General features: G+C 33.9%; 1 protein-coding gene across 4 annotated transcripts in view; it reads left to right on the top strand.

Annotated features, from left to right (window-relative positions):
* USP34 (ubiquitin specific peptidase 34) overlaps nucleotides 1-24,876 on the top strand; it is a 247,719-nt gene that overhangs the window by 138,667 nt on the left and 84,176 nt on the right. For all 4 annotated transcript variants that reach the window (XM_045077883.1, XM_045077882.1, XM_045077881.1 and 1 more), the window contains 11 exons: nucleotides 951-1,050; nucleotides 1,182-1,341; nucleotides 4,058-4,184; nucleotides 4,281-4,428; nucleotides 9,651-9,751; nucleotides 9,973-10,182; nucleotides 14,224-14,349; nucleotides 15,374-15,496; nucleotides 15,631-15,714; nucleotides 16,237-16,323; nucleotides 22,431-22,631. In XM_045077883.1, the coding sequence (XP_044933818.1) occupies nucleotides 951-1,050; nucleotides 1,182-1,341; nucleotides 4,058-4,184; nucleotides 4,281-4,428; nucleotides 9,651-9,751; nucleotides 9,973-10,182; nucleotides 14,224-14,349; nucleotides 15,374-15,496; nucleotides 15,631-15,714; nucleotides 16,237-16,323; nucleotides 22,431-22,631 (1,467 nt within the window). The remainder of the gene's footprint in view (nucleotides 1-950; nucleotides 1,051-1,181; nucleotides 1,342-4,057; nucleotides 4,185-4,280; nucleotides 4,429-9,650; nucleotides 9,752-9,972; nucleotides 10,183-14,223; nucleotides 14,350-15,373; nucleotides 15,497-15,630; nucleotides 15,715-16,236; nucleotides 16,324-22,430; nucleotides 22,632-24,876) is intronic.

Genomic DNA, 24,876 nt, shown 5'->3' with positions numbered 1-24,876 from the left:
TATTTGAAAGTCTTCCTCATTGGACATGACAGTTTATTAATGTTAGCTTTGATTTAGATAGTATCTTCTCACATTTTTCATTGATTTTCTTTAGAAGTTGGAGTTGTTTATAGAGAGAAAAATAGGGAAAACTGGTTTTAGACTTTGTAGTAAAGAATAATTTTAATTGGATTTAGAATGCTTTCATAGTATCTTCCTACCTTTTTTCCTTGTTTGAATAGTGTTTTGTATTTTTTTAATATTGTGGTCTTTTTTATAAATTTCAAGGTAATTTCAGACAGATCTGTTTTACCTCATAAGTATTCCTACTCTAATTTTAATGTTATACTGCTTTTTAAGTGGATGAAACGAACTCAGAGGTTTACCTATTAGAAGAATACCTTGCTTCAGCCTGCCCAACTTTTAAGAACTTCAACTCCATTTTTTCTGTAGTTTTCTGTGAATACATTCTTTTTGGCATAGCATAGTTAACATCATAAATTTAAGTAACAGCTTGGGTTAGCATATTTAAATTTTTTTCTGTGAATATCTGACAGCAGAAGGTTTTTATCAGAGTAATTTGGATGAAAGCATTGAAGCTTTTTTCTGCTAATAATTATGTGTACGTTGTTTTTCATCACTTGTAGTGCGTTTTGGGGTTTTGAGTTTTTCCTACTATGTAGTTACAGCTTTTGGTTAAACATTACACATATGCACACGCACACACACAGAGTTAGCTGCTTTATAAATTTTTTTTTTTAGAACCAGTACAGGTGTATTACAGTAGTTGAGGAAATTTTCAAGGCTTTTATCATTTTGTTATTTAATTTTAATAGGAATTGCCTTTTAAATGCTTTAGAGGATATTAAAAGTCTGATATTGTATGGCTTTGAAACTTGAAACTACTTCACTCTTCTAATTGTTTATATTATTGAAAATAAGATTTATAGATGTCATATTTTCTTTCTTAGCTTTGTGGTATGGACCAATTTTGGGGCATTGCTTTAAGAGCACAATCTGGTGATGTCAGTCGAGCAGCTATCCAGTATATTAACTCCTATTATATTAATGGTGAGTGATTTAAAATACTGTCTGATAATTTCTTATGTGAGGTTTTTCATTTAGCTACAATTTATTTATTTATTTTTTTAGCTTAGCCAAACAATAAAGATTGATATACTGTCTAAACATCTGATTTTCAGGTAAAACGGGTTTGGAGAAGGAGCAAGAATTTATTAGTAAGTGTATGGAGAGTCTCATGATAGCTTCTAGCAGTCTCGAACAGGAATCACACTCAAGTCTCACTGTTATAGAAAGAGGACTCCTTATGCTGAAGACACATCTGGAAGCATTTAGGAGAAGGTAATTGTTTTATACTACATTATTACAGTGAATTTCAGGCATTGTTTTGTTTTTGTTTTTTTTTTTTCCTCCCATTGCTGACATGTACAAAAGTATTCCTAAAGTAAAGGTTTTGTTGGGGCAGGTAGAAAGCTTAACTTATCACAAGTGAAGGGTTAGTAATAGAAGTACTTTTATTCATAATATGTATCATTTTGGCAAGAAGGCAACATAGGTTCCCAGTAAATATTGTGGAACTTTAAGAATTCTTAAAAAACGCTGAGAAGATATGCATGAGTAAGACTCTCCAGACAGAATTCCAACTCGAAGAAAGTATTACAACTGAAAGGCAGAACACCACTACCAAAAAAAGTTTCACTAAAACCCTCACCAAGAACATCAGATAATCTCTCATAGTTGAATCAAGTTGAGTCATTTGTTTCATTTGCTGTTTTTTTTTCTTCCTGGACTAGGAGACAGTATTTTAATTTTGAATTTCCATTTACCATGGAAACATGATCAAAAAATTCTGTGTTAATGAATATCTGTATAATTAATTTAGACATACCCTGTGTAATACAGAAATAAAGCAAATTAACATTTATGAATATATCGACTGAAATGAAAGGTGAGTAGATAGTTTTAATTAAGAAATTCTGTTTGTTAAAAATCATGACTAAATGTAAAAATACAACGAATTGTGTTGGCAAAAATTGTTAAAATTAATCTTTCATCTTCAGAGCTTAGTTTGATGAGTCATATAATCGATATTTTTGAGATTCTATTTAAATTAACAGGAAATAATAATAAAAAGATGTTCTACACATTCCTTATAAATACCATGACTTCATGATTTTAATATATTTAGGCAGTGCAAAATTCTTTATTTTGATTATGATTGCAACTTATGGGAATTATACTTAAATAATACCTTGTGTTTTTAAAGAATGTTTAAGGGAACTCTAGAGTTTTGGGAACAGACATCACACTGCCTCATTACTTTACCACCCTAAAAAGTTTAAAAAAAAAAAAAAACAACAAATGTGGTGATGTGTCTTATTCAAATTAATTAAAATAAATACTATTTGTAAAATTCAGATATTAAGGGTATACTGCAAAAAATGAAAGTCATCATAATCTATCATCTCTTCCTCTTAGAGATAGTTACTGTTAATGAGATGATATAAATTTTTCCAAAATTTTCTTTTTTGCTTCAGAGTCTACAAACAACAAACCGGAAAGGGCCTGTTGGCTTAAACCCTTAGTTCTCACACAGTGTTACTTGTGTTTCTAAAATATGTTTTTATTTTAAAAGTCTTTAAAAATAAAGTTTCCTATGTTCAGTGGTACTGTTTATAAGTTGAATGAATTTCAGTTAAAAAATCCCTTCTCAGATGTACAGTTTTTTTTCCTAACTCATGGGAAATGATTGTGTAATATCCTTTGCTAGAAATCTTTTATACTTGTTCATGTTTTACTCTAAAAGTTAATGTTGGTGTTAAGTAACTTATAGAAGTATTTATTTTTTTGGTGGCAGTTAGAGAAACTAGAAAACAGAATTGAATATTCAAAGCGCTAAGTGCTAGTTTAAAATGTCAGTAATCTTTATGCACACCTTTATGTGGTATCACTGTACAATTTCAAGTGCTTAATGTGCTTAATTTTAATTTAAAATTGTCTAACATGTATAGAATGAAAATATAAAGTACTTATTGTATTAGTGTGTTTCTTATATTAAGAGAGTAAATAAAACTGTCTTTTAAAACTTTTTTTAAAGAGGAAAGGTTATAATTTAAAGAGTAGTTCTCAGCCAGAGTGATTTTGTTGGCCAGGGGGCATTAGGTAATTTGTGGAGACACTTTTAATTACCACAGCTTAAGGGAAAAGGGGGTACTATTGGAATATAGTAGGTAGTGACCAAGGATGACCTGAACATCCTACTTTGCACAAGACTGTTTCCCCTGCATGCCCCTGCCCACAACTAAGAATTATCTGGTCTTAAAAGATTAGGATTACTCATTTGCTCTACTGTGAAAGCTGGACATTGGATTGCTTCTAGGATGTCAAGTCCATTTATTTCCTTACTTTTCATCCTTCTAGAATTGCTGATTAGTTTTTGACATTGATAATTCTTTTCTTAACGAAATTCAGGTATCCTGGATCCTGTCTTCAAACAACTGAAAATCAGTTAGAAAACTGACAGTATTTAGTGAGTGACCTTGCTAGATGCTTTTCTCCCTTAAGATTAGTCTTTGTGGTTTATTTTATAATTTTAGCAATCATGGAATCAGCTCTCAAATTCTGTTAGGCATATATGTACTAGGATACGTTTCTGTCTCTGAAAAATGTTCCTAATAACCTTTTTTTCTCCTGTGAATGTAGGAATGAGAACTTACATTTCACTTCCTGGATTAGTTTGTTTGAATTCTCCTGCTTCACTACTTCCCATTCTCCCCCTTTAAAAAAAAAAAAGATTTTTTTTTTTTCAATAATGTTCTTAATGGGAAATTTTTTCCTCAATAATTTTTCTTGTAAACTATCTTTTAAGGAACTCTTAGCTGTATTTACGCATTTAAGTTGGTGCAGTATGATGAATCTAAGCTTAATGCTGTAGAGTAAATTGGAATGTGCTAGAAACTTTTGTGGGCTTTTTCCTTTTGTAAGATGTTAAAAACTCTGTAAAATTAAGGTGGTTTAAAATGATATTCTTCCTGTGTGTGGTTTTTCTGTGTTTTAGGTTTGCATACCATCTCAGACAGTGGCAAATTGAAGGCACTGGTATTAGTAGTCATTTGAAAGCACTGAGTGACAAACAGTCCCTGCCGCTAAGGGTTGTATGCCAACCAGCTGGACTTCCTGACAAGGTAGTTATATAATTTTAGTTTTCAAATTGATAACATTACCCAGTTCAAATATCTGTTCTTGCTATATTTTTAAATTGGTTGCATCTCATATTTCAGATGACTATTGAAATGTATCCTAGTGACCAGGTAGCAGATCTTAGGGCTGAAGTAACTCATTGGTATGAAAATTTACAGAAAGAACAAATAAATCAACAAGCTCAGCTTCAGGAGTTTGGTCAAAGCAGTCGAAAGGGAGAGTTTCCTGGTAAGTCCCAACATTTTAAATTTTCATAATTACTAGATTCTATTATATATCAACTTAGAACCTTTGCTTCTTTTAAGAGTATCAGGCATATTCATGGCTCCCCTCCTTTTGGTAGGGTGCTATTGATTCACAGAGAAGAGTTAAGAGTTCCTACAGATGTTATTTGCAAATTTTTTTCTCATTTTTCTCAAAAAATTTTTTACTTTTGAAGTTATTTGATAAGCAGTTTGGGAATTACAAGTCTTATTTTCCATGTACTACTTAAGTACCCAGTTTTACCCAATAAAATTTTTTGGTCATTTTGGTATATTTTCTTTTATTCCCCAGAGCATATGAAAATAATACACCCTTAAATCCTACCTGTGGGGGGCGCCTGGGTGGCTCAGTGGGTTAAAGCCTCTGCCTTCGGCTCAGATCATGATCCCAGGGTCCTGGGATCGAGCCCCACATTGGGATCTTTGCTCAGCGGGGAACTTGCTTCCTCCTCTCTCTCTTTCTCTCTCTCTCTGCGTGCCTCTCCACCTACTTGAGATCTCTCCCAGTCAAATAAATAAATAAAATCTTAAAAAAAAAAAAATCCCATTTGTAGTATCTCCCCTTCCCTTCAAAAGAGTATCACATTAAGAAATTTTTCATATAGCTCCAAAAAGCATATTTGATACCTCCATTACTGTAACCACTAGAGCATTTTTAGTGTCTTTCCATAGCACATAAAGTGTGAGCTAATCAGAGGAACAACCATGAAAGCTGTTAACATTTCAGACCTTTAAATTTTAAATGTAACAGGCTGTATGTATATTTAGAAAAAAAAAAAATCTTAAAGTTTAAAAGCAGCTTTTTAGGATTTTTAATTTGCCTATGTGCAGTGATAATTCTTTGGCATCTTTTAAAGTATCAGATCTTAAGTATTTTTTCTTGAATAATTAATAAATATTCTTGTTACAATAGAATAGATCTTGGAAAGTTTCCCTACCCCTATCTGTAAACCACGTGTTTCCCTTTTCCTAATATATATGTTGTTGTTGGTTTCTTACATATCCGTCAAGAGATACCAAGAAGTAATGTAAGAATTATTCATGTACGTAAAACATAAATGGTAGCATTCCATTTATAGTGTGTATAGGAAGTTGCTTTATTCTTTTTAAATATACATATTCTGTAACGTGGTACCATGATGTGTTTTACTTATCCTCTATTAATGGGCATTTGTTTGCTATTTACGAGCAGTGCACAGAGACTATCCCTACACATACATCATCTAATATGTGTTGGCTAAATACCTAGTTATGGAATTTTCTGGTCAAAAGGTATCTTATGTTGAAATATATTATACACAGAGAATATGAAGTGAGTAATAATAAAATGAAAACTGTCGATATGTACATACCATCCTAATTAATAATAGAACATTTTTAGAAGCTACTTGTGTATTCCTCTTTAATATCCTCTTTTCCTCTTCCCTCTAACACTATCTTGATTTTTTAGTTAATCGTTTTTGTGTGTGTGGTTTGTGTGTATGTGCGTGTTCTTTATACCTTTACCTTGGGTATATATATTCCTAAAAATATGTTATTTAGTTGCTATGTGAAACAGATAAGCCTAAATTTGATAGATTAAGGAAAGGGGGAGAACAGTCTTCTTGTTCCTAATGCGCTGAAATTTTGTAATACCCATTCTGAGTATTTGGCCTGTTTTCAACAATTGTGATGGGTACCTTACTATATAGGTTGGCACCTCTTAGTTTGGCAACTTGTATCTTTAAGTTTGAGGATATTTTCTTGAATTTATTGATTTCTTCTCTGTTGTTTAATAATTTCTTTCATTATCTACATGTTTTATCTCTTGGACTGTTCCAAATTTACTCATGTAAATTTTTCTCATGTTTCATTTCTTTGGCTTTAAACATTTCTTTGGCTTAAAAGATGTTTTCACCTTTATTTTGCTTTTTTTCTTTTGAATTTTCTCTGTCATGCTTTTAGTATCTAACATCCCTTTGTTCTCTCAGTGCTCCTGTTTTCATGGTTCAGATATCTTTGAGGCCATTGTTATTTTTTTAAAAATTATTGAATCTTTTAAAATTCAGACCCATGGTTCCTGCATTTTAAGTAGAATGTTTAGCAAATTATATGATTATTCTTTATTAGTTTCATCTCATCTTCTCTCTCTTCTACCATGTATTTATCATTTTGGCATTCTTCATTGCCATGTAGAGATCAAAATTTCCATTTGCTTTTTCTCTCTTTTTTTCCCCCCCTCTTTCTAAGGAACTTCTTTTAAGAATGTTTGTATTTCACGTCTTTCAGTGATGTATTTTCTCAAGCTTTTGTTGGAGAAAAGAGTTCATCTTACCTTCTATTTTGAAGGATATTTTCCCTGTACATAGGATTGTAGGTCAAGGATTGTTTTCTTTTCAGGACTTAGTATATAGTTAAACCCATTGTTACTTGGTTTATAGAGTTTCTGATTAAAAGTGCTTGTTTTTTTTATTTTTCCCCTTTTATCCTTTGTATATACACTGTGCTTTTTTTTTTTTTTCTCTTATAAAGATTTTATTTATTTTAGTGAGGGCTAGAAGGCACATACATGTGGAAGGGGAGGGAGAAGAAGAAGAAGAAGAAGAATCCCAAGCAGACTTAGTGTCAAGCTTGAGCTTGGAGCCGACTCAGGGCTTCACTGCAGGATTCTGAGATCACAACCTGATCCAGAATTAAGAGCCTGATACTCCTCCAACTGAGCCACACAGGTGAACCCACCCCTCTTTTTAGGGGGTTGTTGAAGAGAGATTCTTAAGTAGGCTCCGTGCCCAGCAGGGAGCCAGAAGGTGGACTCAGTCTCAGAACCCTTAGATAATGACTTGACCTGAAGTCAAGTGTTGGACACTTAACTGGCTGAGCCACCTAGGTGCCCCCACAGTGTCTTTTCAACTGTGGTTGATTTTAAAGAAATTTTTTGTTTTGGGTTTTAAATTTTTTTTAAAAAGCTCTACTGCCAATATGGGGCTTGAATCATCTACCAACTGGGCTAGTCAGGTGCCCCAAGAAATTTTGTTGTTGTTGTTGTTGTTGCATTGGTTTTCAGCAGTTCGATTTTAATGTGCCTTGTTGTGTTTTGTGTATATGCACTTTGGGTAAGTTCAGCTTCTTGGGTCTTTGTGTTTATATTTTTCACATTAGATAAAGGTTAGCAATTATATTTTTTTCAAATATTTTTTCTTTTTCCTTTTCCTTTGACCTAATTTCTAGGCTCCTATATTAGTGTATCCTAGACTTTTTGTTAATGTCTCACAGATCATGGAGCTGCTTTTATTTTCCTTTTCTCCTTTCCCTCTCTTTTTCCCTTTGTTTCTCCCCCTTCTCCCACCCCCACCCCCACCCCCTGCTTTGTCAGGTGTTGGTTTTCTTCCTGTGTTCAACCAGGATAAATATAGATTGTAAGCCTGCATCTGGATTGAGATTCATCTTTTTGGGGGTCTTACTAGCTGCCACAGTTCATTTGCTTTTCAGCTTGCAAACTTAGTTGGTATTGTCTTTTTGCTTTTTTTCCCGGTCTAAAATTAGTGAAATTTTGAAAATTTACTTTATTGGAATTTCAGAGGATAAAATATAGATGTGTTAATATATCATTGTACCCTAAGAGTTTTTCCAGATTTCTTGTTACTTTTCCTGGCTCTTGAAACATTTACTACATTAAGATTTGAAATATTTAAAAGGTAATAACTCTTTCTAGAGCTCTTAAGGAATAAGCAGTTTGGTTTTTTTCCTTTGTTTTCTTTTCCTTTTCTTGGGCAGAAAAGCAAGGTTTATTTTGAGCAATAGCAAATTGATAGTACAAAGCTCCCAGGAGGGAGGGGACCTGAGAGAGTTGCCCTCATATGATAAAAAAGATGCTTTCAAAAGTGGCAAAAGATAGAAAGCTGTTCAGTTAATTATAAAAGCCAACTCAACCATTATAATAAAAAGTTAATGTGTAAATCAATGTATAGGCCTGTCTGACATCAAGTAGAATCCAAAAGCCTAAATAAAGTATTAGTCATCTTAGTTCTCTTTTGGAACAAAGTTATACATGGTTGGAGTATCTCATGCACTTGGAACAAAGCCAAGTGTAAATTATCTTAGCACTTCATCATAGCTAAGGATGTTTTATTTCAGTATTTTGAAAAAGATGAGCAGTCATGGATTGTATTATTATCTTGATAAAGTGGAAAAGACATTTTAATAAAAGTCTGCCGAAGTATTGTAAGTTTAATGTAGAGTTTCTATTGAAATACATAAATGAACACTTAACTACGTATATCTACTTAGCATGTCTCTGTACAAATATTGTAGAGATACTGTGTTAATTTTATATATTCTATCTAAAATCATAATGGAGTTTTCATTTTAAATTTGATGAAATTATTCTGAATCATAAACTGTGTGGATAAACTAAGCAATATCAAAAGTGCTGAGAGAAAAACCCAAAAAGGAAATAGAGAAATGAATTTCAATACTAGCTTTGAAAATATTTAAAAATTATGGGGTGCCTGGGTGGCCAGCGGATTAAGCATCTGCCCTTGGCTCAGGTCATGATCCCAGCTCCCTGGGATTGAGCCCCTCAGCAGGGAGCCTGATTCTTCCTCACCCTGCTACTCATGCTCTCTCTCAAATAAAAAAATAAAATCTTATTATAAAATATTTTTAAATTATAGTAACATTTTGATGAAGAATTATACAATTATGGAAAAGAGTAGCCTTATTTCATTCATTTCTAAGGAGCTATGTAGTGTCTGTCCAGTGGAATTTTTCCAGATGAACTTAATAAAATTCAACAATCTTAAGGTTTAAATTATTCATTAGGTATTTCATCATTTTGCTTAATTTTCTACTCTTATCAAGCATTTCCTGTTTAAAAAAATTTTCACGGATTAAACAATAAATTCGAATGCCTGCTATGTTCTACTGCTGGAACCACATCTCTGAATGTAATAAAATGTCTGCCTTTATAGAACTGGGTTTTATTTTATTTATTTTTTTTTTTTTTGAGGTAAGACCAGTAAATATGTAATGTCAGATGCTCGTAAGTGCTTTAAAGAAAAAACAGAATAAGGGATTAATTCAGTGAAATGAGGCTCTTTAGATTGAGTGGTTAGGAGGAAGGCTCACATAATGTAACCATATATTTGTGTCAACACATAAGTTAGCTTTTATAAAAATGTTCACTTAACGTTTTCTCTTATTTTTAAGGAGGACTTATGGGACCTGTTAGGATGATTTCATCCGGACATGAGTTAACAACGGATTATGATGAAAAAGCACTTCATGAGCTTGGTTTTAAAGATATGCAGGTACATACAAATGTGGTTTGCATTCAAATGATCTATTGACTATTATATTCAACAGTTAAATTGTTGAAGGTATCCTTCAAAAGCAGTTATTATTGCTTTTGTTTTAAGTGTATGTGAAGTTTGTGTGTGAAGTTATTTTATACTTCTGAGATTTAGTAAACCAAAACTTGATATGTCTAATTATGTGTTGTTGTTTTCCCCCTTTGCTATTGTGTTTGTAGATGGTATTTGTATCTTTGGGTGCACCAAGGAGAGAACGGAAAGGGGAAGGTGTTCAGCTGCCAGCATCTTGCCTACCACCTCCTCAGAAGGACAACATTCCGATGCTTTTGCTTTTACAAGAGCCTCATTTAACTACTCTTTTTGATTTATTAGAAATGCTTGCATCATTTAAACCACCCTCAGGAAAAGTGGCAGTGGAAGATAGTGAGGTGACTTTATCATTTCATTTTTATAGTGTTTTATTTGTCTTTCAAGTGGAAACTAATTTTCTCAGTAATGTCTTTTAAGATTTTATTAGAGAGAGCATGTGTGCATGTGCAGGGGGAGGGCTGGAGAGAGAGGGAGAGAATCTCAAGCTGACTCCCCACTGAGCGGGGAGCCCATCAGAGGGCCCAGTCTCATGACCCTGAGATCTTGACCCAAGTGGAATCAAGAGTCGGACGCTTAACTGACTGAGCCACCCAAGTGCCTCATTCTCAGTCATCTCTTAAGAACAATAAAATCCAGGAACCCATTTATTCATTCATTAGGTATTTAAGTGCCTATTATGATCTGGTTACACTCTTTTAAGTATTGTTTTATAAGGGTCAAAGTAGGCACAGTTTCAGCCTTCAGTCCAGTGGGGAAGACAAATAATTGATATGCCTGGCAGATAGTTTCAGGTAAACTAATAGCTAAATTTTAGATAGAGGTAGCTCTAATACTAACATTATTAGAGAGTAGTGATAAGAAACTCATTTATATATATTATTTGGTCAGGGAAGTTTTCTCTGAGGGAAACCATATGTGATCTGAGCTAGAAAGATGAAAAGGAGCCAGCAAAATAAGGAGAATTGAGGGATCATCTGCACACAATAATCTCATTCCTGAAGCCCTTCATATAAGGAATCAGGCAGGTCTAGGAGTTGTTGGAGAGCTAATAATGAGTGGAATGTGGAGGGTAGTCGGAGAGGAACAAGATTGGAAAGGTGAATAGAACCAGACTGGCTATGGCAGCTTGCTTCCATTTTACTCATAGTAAGGTGAAGAGCAGTAAACTGTTCTAAGCTCCTCCGCACAGGTTCTGATTCTGGTTTTCAAGGTAATAGATTTATTTGGCAAGAATAGAAAAAGCAGCGAGGATCCTAATGCACTAATCCAAGGAAGATTTCACAGCACCCTGGAATAGAATGATGGGAATGGACAGATAAAGTTGATTTAATTGGATTGCATTAAGAGTGGGATAGACTCATGTTCAGGAACAAGGAAAACTGGAGATTGTGTCCAGGATTGTCTTGACCAACTGGGTAGATTCCATTTGAGATGAAGAATGGATGTTTGTGGGACATTAAGTGGAGATGTCAAGGAAGTAGTTGGATAAATAAGTTTGGAGCTCAGAGCATGGGCTTGGTCTGGAGAAATAAGATATGGGTAACCACTATAAAGATAGTATTTGAACTGTAGAGAGTATATGAGATCACCTAAAGGATTCAGTATTAGTCTGCTGACTTTGTTTTTTTAAATGCCTTTAAATGGACTTACTCTAAGATGATGTTCATTGATGTGTTTCATGCCATGAATTATTTTGAGATTGACATTCAGTGCTACTGTTTTTTCTACTATTCTTTAATCAATTGCTACCATTCTTTCTTTCTCAAGAATGTTAAATGACTCTTTTCCATGTTTCCAAAATGTGTTTGATCATGGATGCATGGTAGCTGCTGTTGAGTCCTCTGTTCCCCATAGCCTTTTCTCTTGTGGTGGCACATTTTACTAAAATTCTTTAAAAATCTGGAGCATGTGGGTGGCTTAGTCGTTAAGCATCTGTCTTCAGCTCAGGTCATGATCCCAGAGGCCTGGGATTGAGCCCCACATCAGGCTCCCTGCTCAGCAGAGAATCTGCTTCTCCCTCTCTCTCTGCTCTTCCCCTTGTTTGTGCCATCTCTCTCTCTGTCAAATAAATAAATCTTAAAAAAAAATTTAAAAATTCCTTTAAAAATCCTTTTGTTCAAGTAGAATAATCAGTAACAGATGGCCTTGAACCTTGACTTTTTACCTTTTGCCGCAAATACTTAATGACTTCATGTCAGCACCATTTGGGCAGTTTAAAAGCAAGAAAGATAATTAGAAAAATTCTTAACTTTTCTGGGAGGTGGCTGTGCGTGTGTTATGAGAAATTAGGGAGGGGGAACAAATATTTGGGGAAGGTTTTGCAAAAGGGGAGTCTTTTAAATTGAGTCTAGCTGGGGGATCGAAGAGAAGCAATACAGATTCACAGAAAAGTGAATGCATGTTTGAAATACTGGGAGCATGAGTATAGTGTAATTTTTTAAAAAAAGACCAAAAAGGAGATTGGAACCTGTACCACAAAGGGCCATATGAGATTTTTCTTCTTTGTAAAATGGATTGCCATCATCATGGAAGGTTTTAAAGGAACAAAATGAAAGCTGTTATGGGCTATTGGAAACAAAGTTTAGGTGTTACTGTGGTGGACATTAGAGAAAGACTGGAGGTAGGAGGCCCAATTAATAAGCCATTGTAATAGTCCACCTGAGGCCTGAACTGGGAGAATTCATTTTATAGTAGATACTTGCTGGACTTTGTGGCAAACATGCCATTGTCAATGTGGGGTGTTTTTGTTGTTAAGACTGGTGTGGTCTTGCAGAAGGTTATAAAAATAAAAATAAAGGGTAGGGCTTTTTAACCTTAACATGGCATATAGTCATTTACACCTGGGGTTTTTTCCCCCCTCATATTTTTTTTGCATAGAATACATCCTTTTTTTTTTTCTTTCTTTTTTTAAACTTGGTGTTTACAAAGAAATGGATTCTTTTTTACTGAAAAACTTTCAGTGCCATTTCCCCAGCTAAATCAAAAATGTTACTTTGGGTTGCTTTTCTTCATCAGGATGAGAAAAGCAAAGGATACTTTGAAGCTCCAAGATTTGCTTGCTTTCAATGTATACTAGCTTTGTATCATTATACATAAAGAACTAAACTTTCTATATGTAGAAATGGCATTCTATATATAGAAATGACATCCCATTATTATAGTGTAAAAAATCATTATGGCAGCAGCAGTAGTAGACTTATAAAAATTCATACTCTGGAAAATTCTAAAAATGGTAAATTTTAGCTTTAGTTGTTTTACCTCTTGAGGTTATGCTTTAATTTTTTAAATAAAAGAAACCTACTTCTTACATACTTTCTGATACATTCTTTGAGTTACTATTATCTTAGGATCTTAAAGAATTCAAATATAGGGTTACTTAGGTGACTTAGTCACTAAGCATCTGCCTTCAGCTCAGGTCATGATCCCATAGGATTGAGCCTCGCATCAGGCTCCCTGCTCCAGGAGCTGCTGCTCCCCTTGCTATGTGCTCATGTGCTCTCGCGCGCGCTCGCTCTCTCGCTCTCTCTCTCTCTGTGAGATAAATAAAATCTTAAAAATAGAATTCAGATTTAATAGATAATGGCAAAAAGTAGGTTCTTTAAAATTGTTTGCTTTCCTCTTAATTCTCTGTTTATCTGAGACTGGAGAATAAGGTATGGATTAGCAGTGTAAAAAAGAAACAGCTGTACTCCTTTTGCCAGATGTGAGATTAAGGATTTAATTCACCATCACCAGGACTTTGTCCTAGTTAGAGTAGTGACCTGCAAAGAGGAAAAAGTTGGTAATGTTCTTGAAATTTATATGAATGGCTTTGTAAAACAGATGTTTTCACTTCTATTTGAAACATCTCCTAAATGGGGATGCCTGGATGGCTCAGTTGGTTAAGCAGCTGCCTTCAGCTCAGGTCATGATCCCAGCATCCTGGGATCGAGTCCCACATCAGGCTCCTTGCTTGGCAGGGAGCCTGCTTCTCCCTCTGCTTCTGCCTGCCATTCTGTCTGCCTGTGCTCGCTCTCCCTCTCTCTCTGACAAATAAATAAAATCTTTAAAAAAAAAAAAAATCTCCTAAATGAAGTGCCAAGATTTACAGGTTACTTTTTTTCCAAAAAGCGTTCAGTAACAACAGGTTGAAAAACTACTACCTTGTCATGATGATCAATTTATTGAATAAATGTATTTGTTATTTGTAAATAAAAAATAAAATAATAAACAAAGGTATAAATTATTTATCATGAAACATATGGTTTATTTCTGACTTTTAAAGTAAGACTGAAAAATATTATCAAATTTGATAAGGGTTTTATGCAAAAAAGTTCGAGTGTAGGGTTTTTTTTTTTTAAGTGATCTGTCTTGATCAGCAGCTGTTCTTATTTGTGTAGAGCTTAAGATGTGAAGAACTTCATCTTCATGCAGAAAATCTCTCTAGGCGTGTATGGGAGCTACTGATGCTTCTTCCTACATGTCCTAACATGTTGATGGCATTCCAGAATATCTCAGATGAACAGGTAAACCCATAAAGTCTTTTCACTGTCCTAGAGGATGGCACCATTTTACATTTCTCCAGTGTATGAAATTGCTTGTTGACCTATATCCTCAATAAAATTTTTCCCATTTAATGGGTAAAAAGCACCAGTTCTTTTAATATTCATTTATTTGTTAGTGAAGTTGAATAATATAGGCCTAATACAAGGCTAAGGTTCTCTAAAATTATCTTTAGAAAACATAATTTGTCTTTATATTAGTACTTTTTCATTGTATGTTCTGTTTTCCGATACGGTCATGACCTCACGAGTGTGTTAGATGTCTTTGTTAAAGATGTGTTAAAATTAGATTAATTTTTAAAGAGCTGTGTAATAAAGGGTTATTTTATGGAGATAACCAATAGAACACTTAGAGGAGGAATGGAAAAACAGTGTCCTAATGTTGTACGCTAACGGTTTTTTATGATTTGGTTCTTGGCCACGTGATTTCAGAAGGTCCTATATCTCAAATAATTTAGATGTGAATATAGTAGGCCTGGCAAATGGTGGTTGATGACTCAGAGTAGTTCTAATAATGTTGTTGTCAAAGATGTACGTTGTGTGAAAGTCACATCATAAATTGAGATTAGAAAAGAATAATATTTTATGATTTATATATTTGTGACTTAAATGTGTAGGTGTGACTTTATTAAATATAGATTTTATTGCTGTATCTTTAAAAGTTAAAGCATTCAACTAGGCTGCACAGTGCTTTCATTGGAAAGATGTTGAATTGTCTTATCTGTTGTGAGGGTTAACAAGATAGATTTCTTTTTTGTATGCTGCTGTTTGTATATTAATTTTAACAAAATTTAATGAATAATTGGTGTTTTAAGCATACTGTGAGTACCAGTTACACACTAGGTCTTCATATGTTTGAAAATATTTCAGTGTATATGTAATATTTGAGTTCTTACACATAGCATCACTTTCTTTTAAAGTTATTTTGGGAGGGATCCTTTAGTAAGTTGGTTTGAGAAAACCTGTGTTTTTCTTTTTTTAATTTAAGAGTAATGATGGACTTAATTGGAAAGAACTTCTCAAAATTAAAAGCGCTCACAAGCTATTATATGCCCTGGAAATTATTGAAGCACTAGGAAAACCTAACAGGAGGATAAGGAGAGAGTCAACGGTAATTGAGTGTCCATTCTTACCCTGAAATATTTGTATTTTGTCTGAAGCTGAATTCCAGAATGTGTTATTTTTCAATTCTAAAATAATTTTTTTTCTTGCACCTGTTCTTCCCTTTTTTTGCCATTCCCACAGGGAAGTTACAGTGATCTTTATCCAGATTCAGATGATTCAAGTGAGGATCAAGTGGAAAATAGTAAAAATTCCTGGAGTTGCAAGGTTGGATCATATGTGTTATGTAGTGTATTGATAAAAATTCTCTCTAATTTTCCAAAACTAGGTATCATAATTATTAATTGGTTTTAAACTAATTTACTATTAAAATAAAGCTATTACTATTAAAGTTTAAAAATTGTGTATTACTCAAAATCACAGTTAAAGGTGAGATTATTTAATGCCTCGGTGCTGTTGTTTTTAGCACTTACTTTTTTCCTTTATTGGAATACTTTGTTAGGACATACTAATGTCTGCAATTAAATGGTCAATGGAATATAAAAATATCCTTCTAGATATTTGCAAGAATCTTTTTAAAAATCTTCTTGAAAATAAGATGTGTTATTACTTTGCTTAGAAGTATTTTGGTTATTTAAATCAGAGTAATTTCTTAGATTAAACGTAATCTTTTACGTATGCATGTACATAAACATACTCATGTGTATTCAGTTATTCAATCAAAAAACAGCTTTTTATGACATTTTGTAGCTGTGTCTCTCTTACCAGTACTCTCACAATTGCTTACAGTTTGTTGGTGCTGGAGGGCTTCAACAATTACTAGAAATTTTTAATTCTGGAATTCTGGAGCCTAAAGAGCAGGAATCCTGGACTGTGGTAAGTCAGAGTTCACTGTTTAAACCAGTCCATAGTTGTTCTGTTTTTAAGCACTTCCGGTTTTCATTAGCAAGTATAACTTTTGCTACATGCTTCATTGTTACAAGGAAGATTATGGAGTGTAGTAAAATCGATTTTTTAAAAAATAGGGAGTCTGATAAACTAATTATTCTTGAAGAGTTCTTCATGTCAATTCTGTTAAACTTTTAAGTGCCAAAATTCATGACTCTGAACTGTGGCTAATTCATAAACATTTTTCCTTTAGGTTGATAAATTACATATGAACAATTATATAGTCTTGAGTGTTTGGATGCTTTTAAAAAACTGGTTTACAAACGTACAATTTTGAAAAACACCCTTTTTAAATATTGCTTTGTTTTGTTTTGACTATTTCTTCGTTTATAATAGTGCTACTCAAATAGTGTTTCCATTTGTGATTGGTCTGAGATGAAATAGGTGCAGAAATTGGAAGTAAGCCTTCAGAAATTATAGCTATTGAACATTGCTGCAGAATTTTTATAGCATTTCACAAAATTATTGGTTCTCAACAAAATGGAACTTTTTTTTTAAAGGTACTTTTACTTTACCACTGTTAACTTGAAGAAGCACTATTCTGCAGTATCAGGAAAATAAAATTGTGGAATATTAAAAAATTGATACTGCTATACCAAACTGCACAATCTGGTTTTGAACTAAATGGAATAAATGCTCCATTTCCTGACCTTCAACAAAACAGAATAGCATTATCAAACATACCATTCAAATATTAATTTTTTAGTACTTGTGTTTTAGAATTATCGTGGAACCTAGGAATCAAGTGTTCTTGATTTAATATCAAGTTAAAAGAAGATACATTCAGAAAACCTATTAATGTGTACTAAGATGTTATTCTTACCACTGGTTTTTATACTTTTATGTATTTTATTGCTATATTTGCCTTTTTAGAATACTCTGTTCAATTATTAATTATTGTAGTTCTTTGAATTACATTGTCTGTTGTTTTATTGTTAGTCATGTCTTTATTCCCCATTCATCTCTTAGAATATTTTGTTTTTTAAAGATTTTATTTATTTATTTGGCAGAGAGAGATCACAAGTAGGCAGAGAGGCAGGCAGAGAGAGAGAGAGGAGGAAGCAGGCTCCCTGCTGAGCAGAGAGCCCCATGCGGGACTCGATCCCAGGACCCTGAGATCATGACCTGAGCTGAAGGCAATGGCTTAACCCACTGAGCCACCCAGGCGCCCTAGAATTCTTTTTTTTAATTTAATTTTATTTTTTCAGTGTTCAAGATTCATTGTTTAATTCACCACACCCAGTGCTCCATGCAATATGTGCCCTCCATAATACCCACCACCAGGCTCACTCCCTTCCCCAATCTCTTAGAATTCTAGTGTGCCTTAGTTCTTTAGCAAAGTGGGAGAACTTAACCAAAATTTTGAGTGAGTAGTTATGTCATTTATAGGAGTTTTGTTTATAAACCAAAGTTTAGTTTTGAATAAAGTTTATAGGGAATCCAACATAAGCTAGAGGGTTGTTTTTTTTTTCTCAGTTTCCTTTGAAATTGTGGATACTTTTGTGAGGTATTACCTATGAAAAAATTTTAACTACTGTATATGACACATTGTGCAATGCCTGAGATGCTAAGCATGCCTGAGATTGCTTTCTAGTCAGCTAATATCCACTATTTATAATGCATGTCTCCTAACATATTATAGAATACTTAAAAATTCAGAGTCATTCTTGTTAGACAATTTAATTTTTTTCTCTTTAAAATGAATTTATTTGAGGTATACTTTCAAATTAAAATTTTTTGAGGTAGAATTCACATATAGTAAAAGTCAACCTTTTAAAAAGCAGTGATTTTTTAGTACATTGACAACTGTTACCACTAAATGCCAGAACAAGTTTCATACCCTTAAAAGAGAAACCCCACACTTACTCTCAGTCACTCCTCGTTTTTTCCCTGAAACATTTCAGTCTTGGGCAGCCACTAATCTAATCTACTTACTGTCTCTATGGATTTGCTTATTATGGGCATTCTGTATAAATGGAACCATATAATACATATATGGTCCTTTGTGACTGGCTGCTTTCACTTAGCATAATGTTACGTAAGGTTCATTCTTGAAAGTAATGAGGTCACAAATATTAATGAGTATGTTTTCTTTTAAGAATTTTACAGTCTAAAAAATTTTTTACAGTGTTTGGGTCTTTGATCCATTTGAAAAAATTTTTTACGGTGTTTAGGTCTTTTGATCCATTTAAGTTAATTTTTGTGTGTGATAGGAAGTTGAGGTATAGTTTTCATACAGTAATTAATGAACTCATTTTAAAAACTAGTTAAGTTTTGAAAAATGTAGGTATTTATGTAATCCACCAACAGAAACAAGATATAGAACATTTCTATTACCTCAGAAGTTCCACCCTGCGTCGTGTCCTGGTCCCTCCCCCGCCACCAAGAGAGGGAGAGAGCAGGAGAGAATGAAGGGGAGGGACAGAAGGAGGGAAGGAGAGAGAATCCTGAGAAGGTTCCACACCTGACACTAGGCTTGATCTCACAACCCTGAAATCATGACTTGAGTGAAAATCAGGAGTCAGACACTTAACTGACTGAGCAACCAAGGCACCCCTCCACCCTGTTGGGTTTTTTTTTGTTATTTTACCATCAGTTTTCTCCATTCTCCCAACCAACCAGCCCTAAGCAACCACTGATTTGCCTTTCGTTGTTATAGATTACATTTGCATTAATAGAATTCCTTATAAATGGAATAAAATGGTATGTGTTCTTTATATCTGGTGTCTACGCAACATGTATTTTGAGGCTAATGAATACTATATGTATTGGTTGGTTGTGAGTTTTTATTGCTGTGTAGTATATCCCTTTATAGTACTTAATCCACTCAACTTATTGATGGACATTCTGAGTTTCTGGTTTTGGGCTATTTTATAAGAGTAAAGCTAACAAGCATTCATCTTCAGGTCTTTCTATGTACATACGTTTTTGTTTCTCTTGGGTAAATACCAAGAAATGAATTTGCTGAATAATATGGTAAATGTAAAATTAACTTTGTAAGGAAACTGCTGAAGTGTTTTCCTAAGCAGCTGTAACATACAGTGTATAAGCATTCCAATTGCTTCATATCCTCAGCAACAGTTGCTGTGGTCAGTCTTTTTAATTTGAGCCTTTAAACTAGGTATGTAGTATCATCTCATGGTGCTTTTGCTTTGCATAATCTCTGGTGACCAGCAATGTTGATTATCTTTACATGTGCTTTACATGACTATGCTGTTTTTTTTTTTAATCGTTATGAAAAACATTTAACATTTACTGTCTTAACCATTTTTAAGTGTGTAGTTCACTGGTTCCCCTTGTAGTGGAATTGTCACTACCATCCATCCCCATTACTATTTTCATTTTTTAAAAAGATTTATTTATTTATTTATTTATTTATTTATTTATTTATTTTTGAGAGAGAGCACGCACCGAGGGAGCATGAGAGGGAGAAGCAGATTCCCCTCTGAGCAGAGAGCCCAATGCAGGGCTCAATCCCAAGACCTGAGATTATGACCTGAGCCAAAGGCAGATGCTTAACTGATTGAGTCACCCGGGTGCCCCTGTTTTCATCCTGTAAAATTAAAACTATACCTATTAAACAGTGTCTCCCTATTTTCCCCTCTCCCTATCCCAAGACAAACCACCAAGACAAACTTTGTCTCCATGATTTTGAGTACTCTGAGTACCTCCTGTAAGTGGAATCATATGGTATTTTTCTTTCTGTGACTAGCTTACTTGACTAGCAGATTGTCCTCCAGTATCGTCCTTACTGTAGCATACTACAGAATTTCCTTCGTTTTAAGGCTGAATAATATTCCATTGTATGCAGTGTATACCACATTTTGCTTATCCATGCATTCATCGATGGGCATGGGTTGCTTCTATATTCTCTCTTGGTCTGAGTAATGCTGTTATGAATATAAATGTATAAATGTCTTAGAAACGCTGCTTTCAGTTCTTCTGGGTAAATACCCAGAAGTGGAATTGCTGGTAGTTACGTTTTCAGTTTTTTGAGGAACCACTGTACAATTTTCCACAATAGCTGTATCATCTTAGATTCCTACCAGTAGTGCACAAGGGTTCTAATTTCTCCCTATATTTGCCAGTAACAGTTTAATTTCTGATTTTTTGGTATTAGCCATCCTACTGGCTGTGAGGTTGGTTTCAATTTGCATTTTCTTAATAAACAGTGAAGTTGAGGACCTTTTCTTGTGCTCCTTGGCCATTTTTATATTATAGTTTGCCAATATCTTCTCCCTTCCGTAGGTTGCTGTTTTACTCTGTGGATAGTCTTATGCATAAAATTTTTGTCTTTTCTTTTATTACCTGTCCTTTGGTGTCCTATCTAAGAAATCATGTGTCCAAATCCATTGCCGTGAAGTTTCTATCCTGTTTTCTCCTAAGAATTTATTTTAGGCCTTATATTTAGGGCCTTCATTTATTTTGAGTTAATTTTCATATATGGTGTTTTAGTGTGTAAGGGTCTACCTTTATGCTTTTTTGCATATGGATACTGATTTCTCACTACTATTTTTTGAAAATACTGTCCCTTCTCCCATTGAATGGTCTTGGTCTATACTTAAATGATAGTCAAAAATCATTTGACCATGTAAGGGTTTATTTCTGGGTGTTTTATTTTATTCCATTAACTTTTTTAAATGATTTTATTTATTTATTTGACAGAGATCACAAGTAGTCAGAGAGGCAGGCAGAGAGAGAGGAAGAGAAGCAGGCTCCTTGCTGAGCAGAGAGCCCTATGTGGGGCTTGATCCCAGGACCCTGGAATCATGACCTGAGCCGAAGGCAGAGGCTTTAACCCAGTGAGCCACCCAGGCACCCCTTGACAGTGTATTTTAAGCAGAGAAGTATTTAATTTTAAGTTAGTATCCTATCTAAGAAATCTTAGTTTGAAGTCCACAAGGATTTTCTCCTGTTTTTTTCTTCTATAAGTTTTATTGTTATCATTTGCATTTAGTTCTGTGATGCATTTTTTTTTAAAGATTTCATTTATTTACTTGAGAGAGGGAGAGAGAGAAAGGGTTAGCAAGGGAGAGGGAGAAGCAGGCTCCCCACCAAGCAGGGAAGCCTGATGTGGGCTTGATCCCAGGACTCTGGGATCATGACCTGAGCTGAAGGCAGACGTTTAACCCACTGAGTCACCCTGGCGCCCCATGTGATGCATTTTGAATTAAGTTTTGTATATGTAGAGTGAGGTTGAGGGGTTGTTTCTTTTTCTTTTTCTTTTTTATATGGCTGTTCAGTTTCCTAGCACCATTTGTTGAAAGGGCTGTTACTGAAATTTCTTGGTATCTTTCTTGAAAATCTATAATACACTATTGCTGAATTCTCTTCCCTGTTACATTGGTATAGCTGTACAGTTTGGCAGTGGGATTAGAAAGATAGGAAAGTAACTGTTGAAGAGACTATGAAACTCTTATCTTATACTTAAATGATAGTAATTACACATAAATGATATATATGATATATAAAGGAAGTGTTTTTAAAATTTTAAAGTAGAGCTTTAAATCAGTTAGAAATTTTCATAATACATAATATTTTACCAAATACTTCTTTTATTTTAAATGTACTTATGTAAAATGCAGAATTTTCAGTTGAGGGTTTTTTTTTTTTTTTTTTTTAGAATTCTTAAGAATTCTTTGGCTCCAAAATATTGGACTATATGCCACTTGCATGGGGAAACAACTTAAAATACTTTGTCTCTTAATTCATTTTGGTGATAGGTAAATTATATCTTTGTTTACATTATAGTAATTTTTTTAAAATTATGATATATTCTGAGCAGTGTATTTTTAAAAAAAATCCTGTATCTGATATTTTTCCTGTTTTCTTCTTTACTTAGTACCTAGATGTTTTCTTTTTTAAGATTGGATTGCTACTCTGTATAGTACATGAGTAAATAAAATTTCTTTAGCACATTGATAAAATACTAGCTGTAATTATTTTTTACTTTCTAGCTTTCAATTTCAGGTTATATAGTGGCCATGTTAAATATTAATCAAAATAATGAAGTGACATTTTCTTTTTATCCACAGTGGCAACTAGACTGTCTTGCTTGCTTGCTGAAGTTAATATGCCAGTTTGCAGTAGATCCATCTGATTTGGATTTAGCTTATCATGATGTCTTTGCCTGGTCTGGTATAGCAGAAAGCCATAGGAAAAGAACTTGGCCTGGTAAATCGAGAAAGGCTGCTGGTGATCATGCCAAGGGTCTTCATATACCAAGATTAACAGAGGTAAAGTACAGAAGTTGCCATTAAATTGTAGTAATGAATTCTGTTTGTGTTTTACAAAGTTAAAAATACATTAATGCAGAAGAAATGTGATCCTAGATTACCACAATATGGCCTAACAGCTGAAGTGATATCTTCATTTTTAATCCAGTGGTAGTAATTATGAAATAGTAATATTTTTCAGATCTTTATCCAAATTGCAGGAATGAATTATATGCCATTTTGATGTTCTCCAGTTGTAGGATTTAGTTAATCATTTACACCCAGTAATTTATATACTAAATTTTTGAGGGTCCGTTTAGGGAAACAATCCATTCCAGGTGTTTTCAACAGAGATTTAAATATGTCTGCATTGGGGGTCTAAATGTACAAAAAGAAAATATTGACAGGTAACCGTTCAGCACCCCTGGTGTTTGTGGAACAGATAGGAAAAGGTTGGAGATATGAGAAATGAGGTTATAAGGAAGGATCTTGTTGACCTAGGATTGAGGCATTGGAGGAAGGGGTTCTGTTACTATTCCTGAAACCAAATGGCTTCTCCTGGGTTAAGTACTTAACAGTACAATGCTGTCAGAAAAAGCAAGGAAGTAATCTCTGTTCCAGGTTGACAGAACCTCATAGGAAACCACCTGGCAATTTAGTTTGTGATGTACCAGCCCTAGAATCACAAAGCAACTCTATAGCATGATAGATTTAGAGCTAAACAAAAATGGTACAGTAACTGGCACATCTAGAGGTATAATTAGAATTCTGTCAGTGGTTCATGTGATCAAATATTTGCCCTTAGAATGGCTCCGTCACTGGACTGGAAGTGACGAGAGATAAAGACAAGTTTTTAGTGAGATCTCTTACTCATTTGTAACCTTTTGAGAATAGTACCTTGCCTCATAGCTGCCCAAGAAACACCAGAGTAATGAGTTGTTTCTAGAGAGAAATATCGTAGTGAAACACAAGTTGGAAACTACTGGTGAAATTGAACTTGAAGCCTATTTCCCTTTCAGAATTTTGGGAGATTAAGTGGGACAAGTGATCTCTGCTAGGATTATAAATCATTTACAGTTAATGCAATTAAAATAGAACTGTAGGGACTACAGTGTAATCTATATGTGTTCTACACTTTTGCATATTATCAACTACTTATTTTTAACCTTGCATTGCTATAATGTTCTAGTTATTTTTTTTCCTAGAATAATCTTCCCAGGTTATAATTTAAAAACTCAAATTGATTGTGTTCCTTTCTGTTAATTCATTAAATAACTTCAAAGCTTTTGACCTTAATTAGTCATCTCCTCTTGAGATCTTAATAACATATAGTATAGATATAAAATACATGCACACATAAGGAGTTTTTAAAAGTTTGGTTGTTTTTTTTTTTTTTTAACATGTATGCAAGTATATGATTATTGACAATAATTCAGAATATACAGGTGAACCTTCCCTCCCAGTCATAGATGATTACCATTGATAGTTGTTTGTATTATCTTATTGGATTTTTTTCATTGCATATGCTGGTGTTAGATTTTTATAGTTTAGAAAAGGTACTTACCGTATATATTTTCCCATTAGTTGATCATAATCAAAATTTAGTATGTCAAGCTTTATGGGAACAAAAACTTTTGTTATATTCTAGAGACAGAGTTACCCAGTTATGATATTGTATATGTAGTGAGGAAGGACACTGGTTTTTTTGTTTTTTCCGTAATTTACTGTCATGCATTCTTTCATTTGCTCCCCTTAAAGCCCTTTCAAAAGGTTCAAATTCCAATCAGACTTCAAAATTTCTAACCTAAACAGCTTTTCATGAAGCTGTCCTGATTTCACCAGGGAGAGTTTTAATTGCTGCTCTCTGCTTTTGCTCAGGTGGCACATTGTATTAAATATGTTACAGTGCTTCCTCTGTTATCTGCTGCACTGGATTCCCATTTCCAGTATGGGAACAGTGCTTATAACATAAGTACCCAGAAGGGTTCTGATCTATAGAAGGGAGTCTGTAATTCTTTATTTATATAAATTAGCAAATTGTTTTATATAGAACTGTATAGAACATTATATAGAATTCTCATCATATAGAAAAAGTAGAACCTAAAAATTAAATATGTATTATTATCATATACCTTGAAAGGTTGCAGACTAAATTTTGAACCTCAGGATTTTCAATCTGGAATCTGAGCTCTGTATTCATTCTTTTCTCTATTTAGTTCAGGATGGTTGAGATTATCTGCCACTGGTTGGCTTTTTTCCCCCTTAT

This window comes from Mustela putorius, unplaced genomic scaffold, assembly GCF_011764305.1.
Source record: "Mustela putorius furo isolate JIRA1106 unplaced genomic scaffold, ASM1176430v1.1 tig00000224_pilon_pilon_pilon, whole genome shotgun sequence".
NCBI classification, from domain to species: domain Eukaryota; kingdom Metazoa; phylum Chordata; class Mammalia; order Carnivora; family Mustelidae; genus Mustela; species Mustela putorius.
This window is presented reverse-complemented; position numbering and strand designations above follow the sequence as displayed.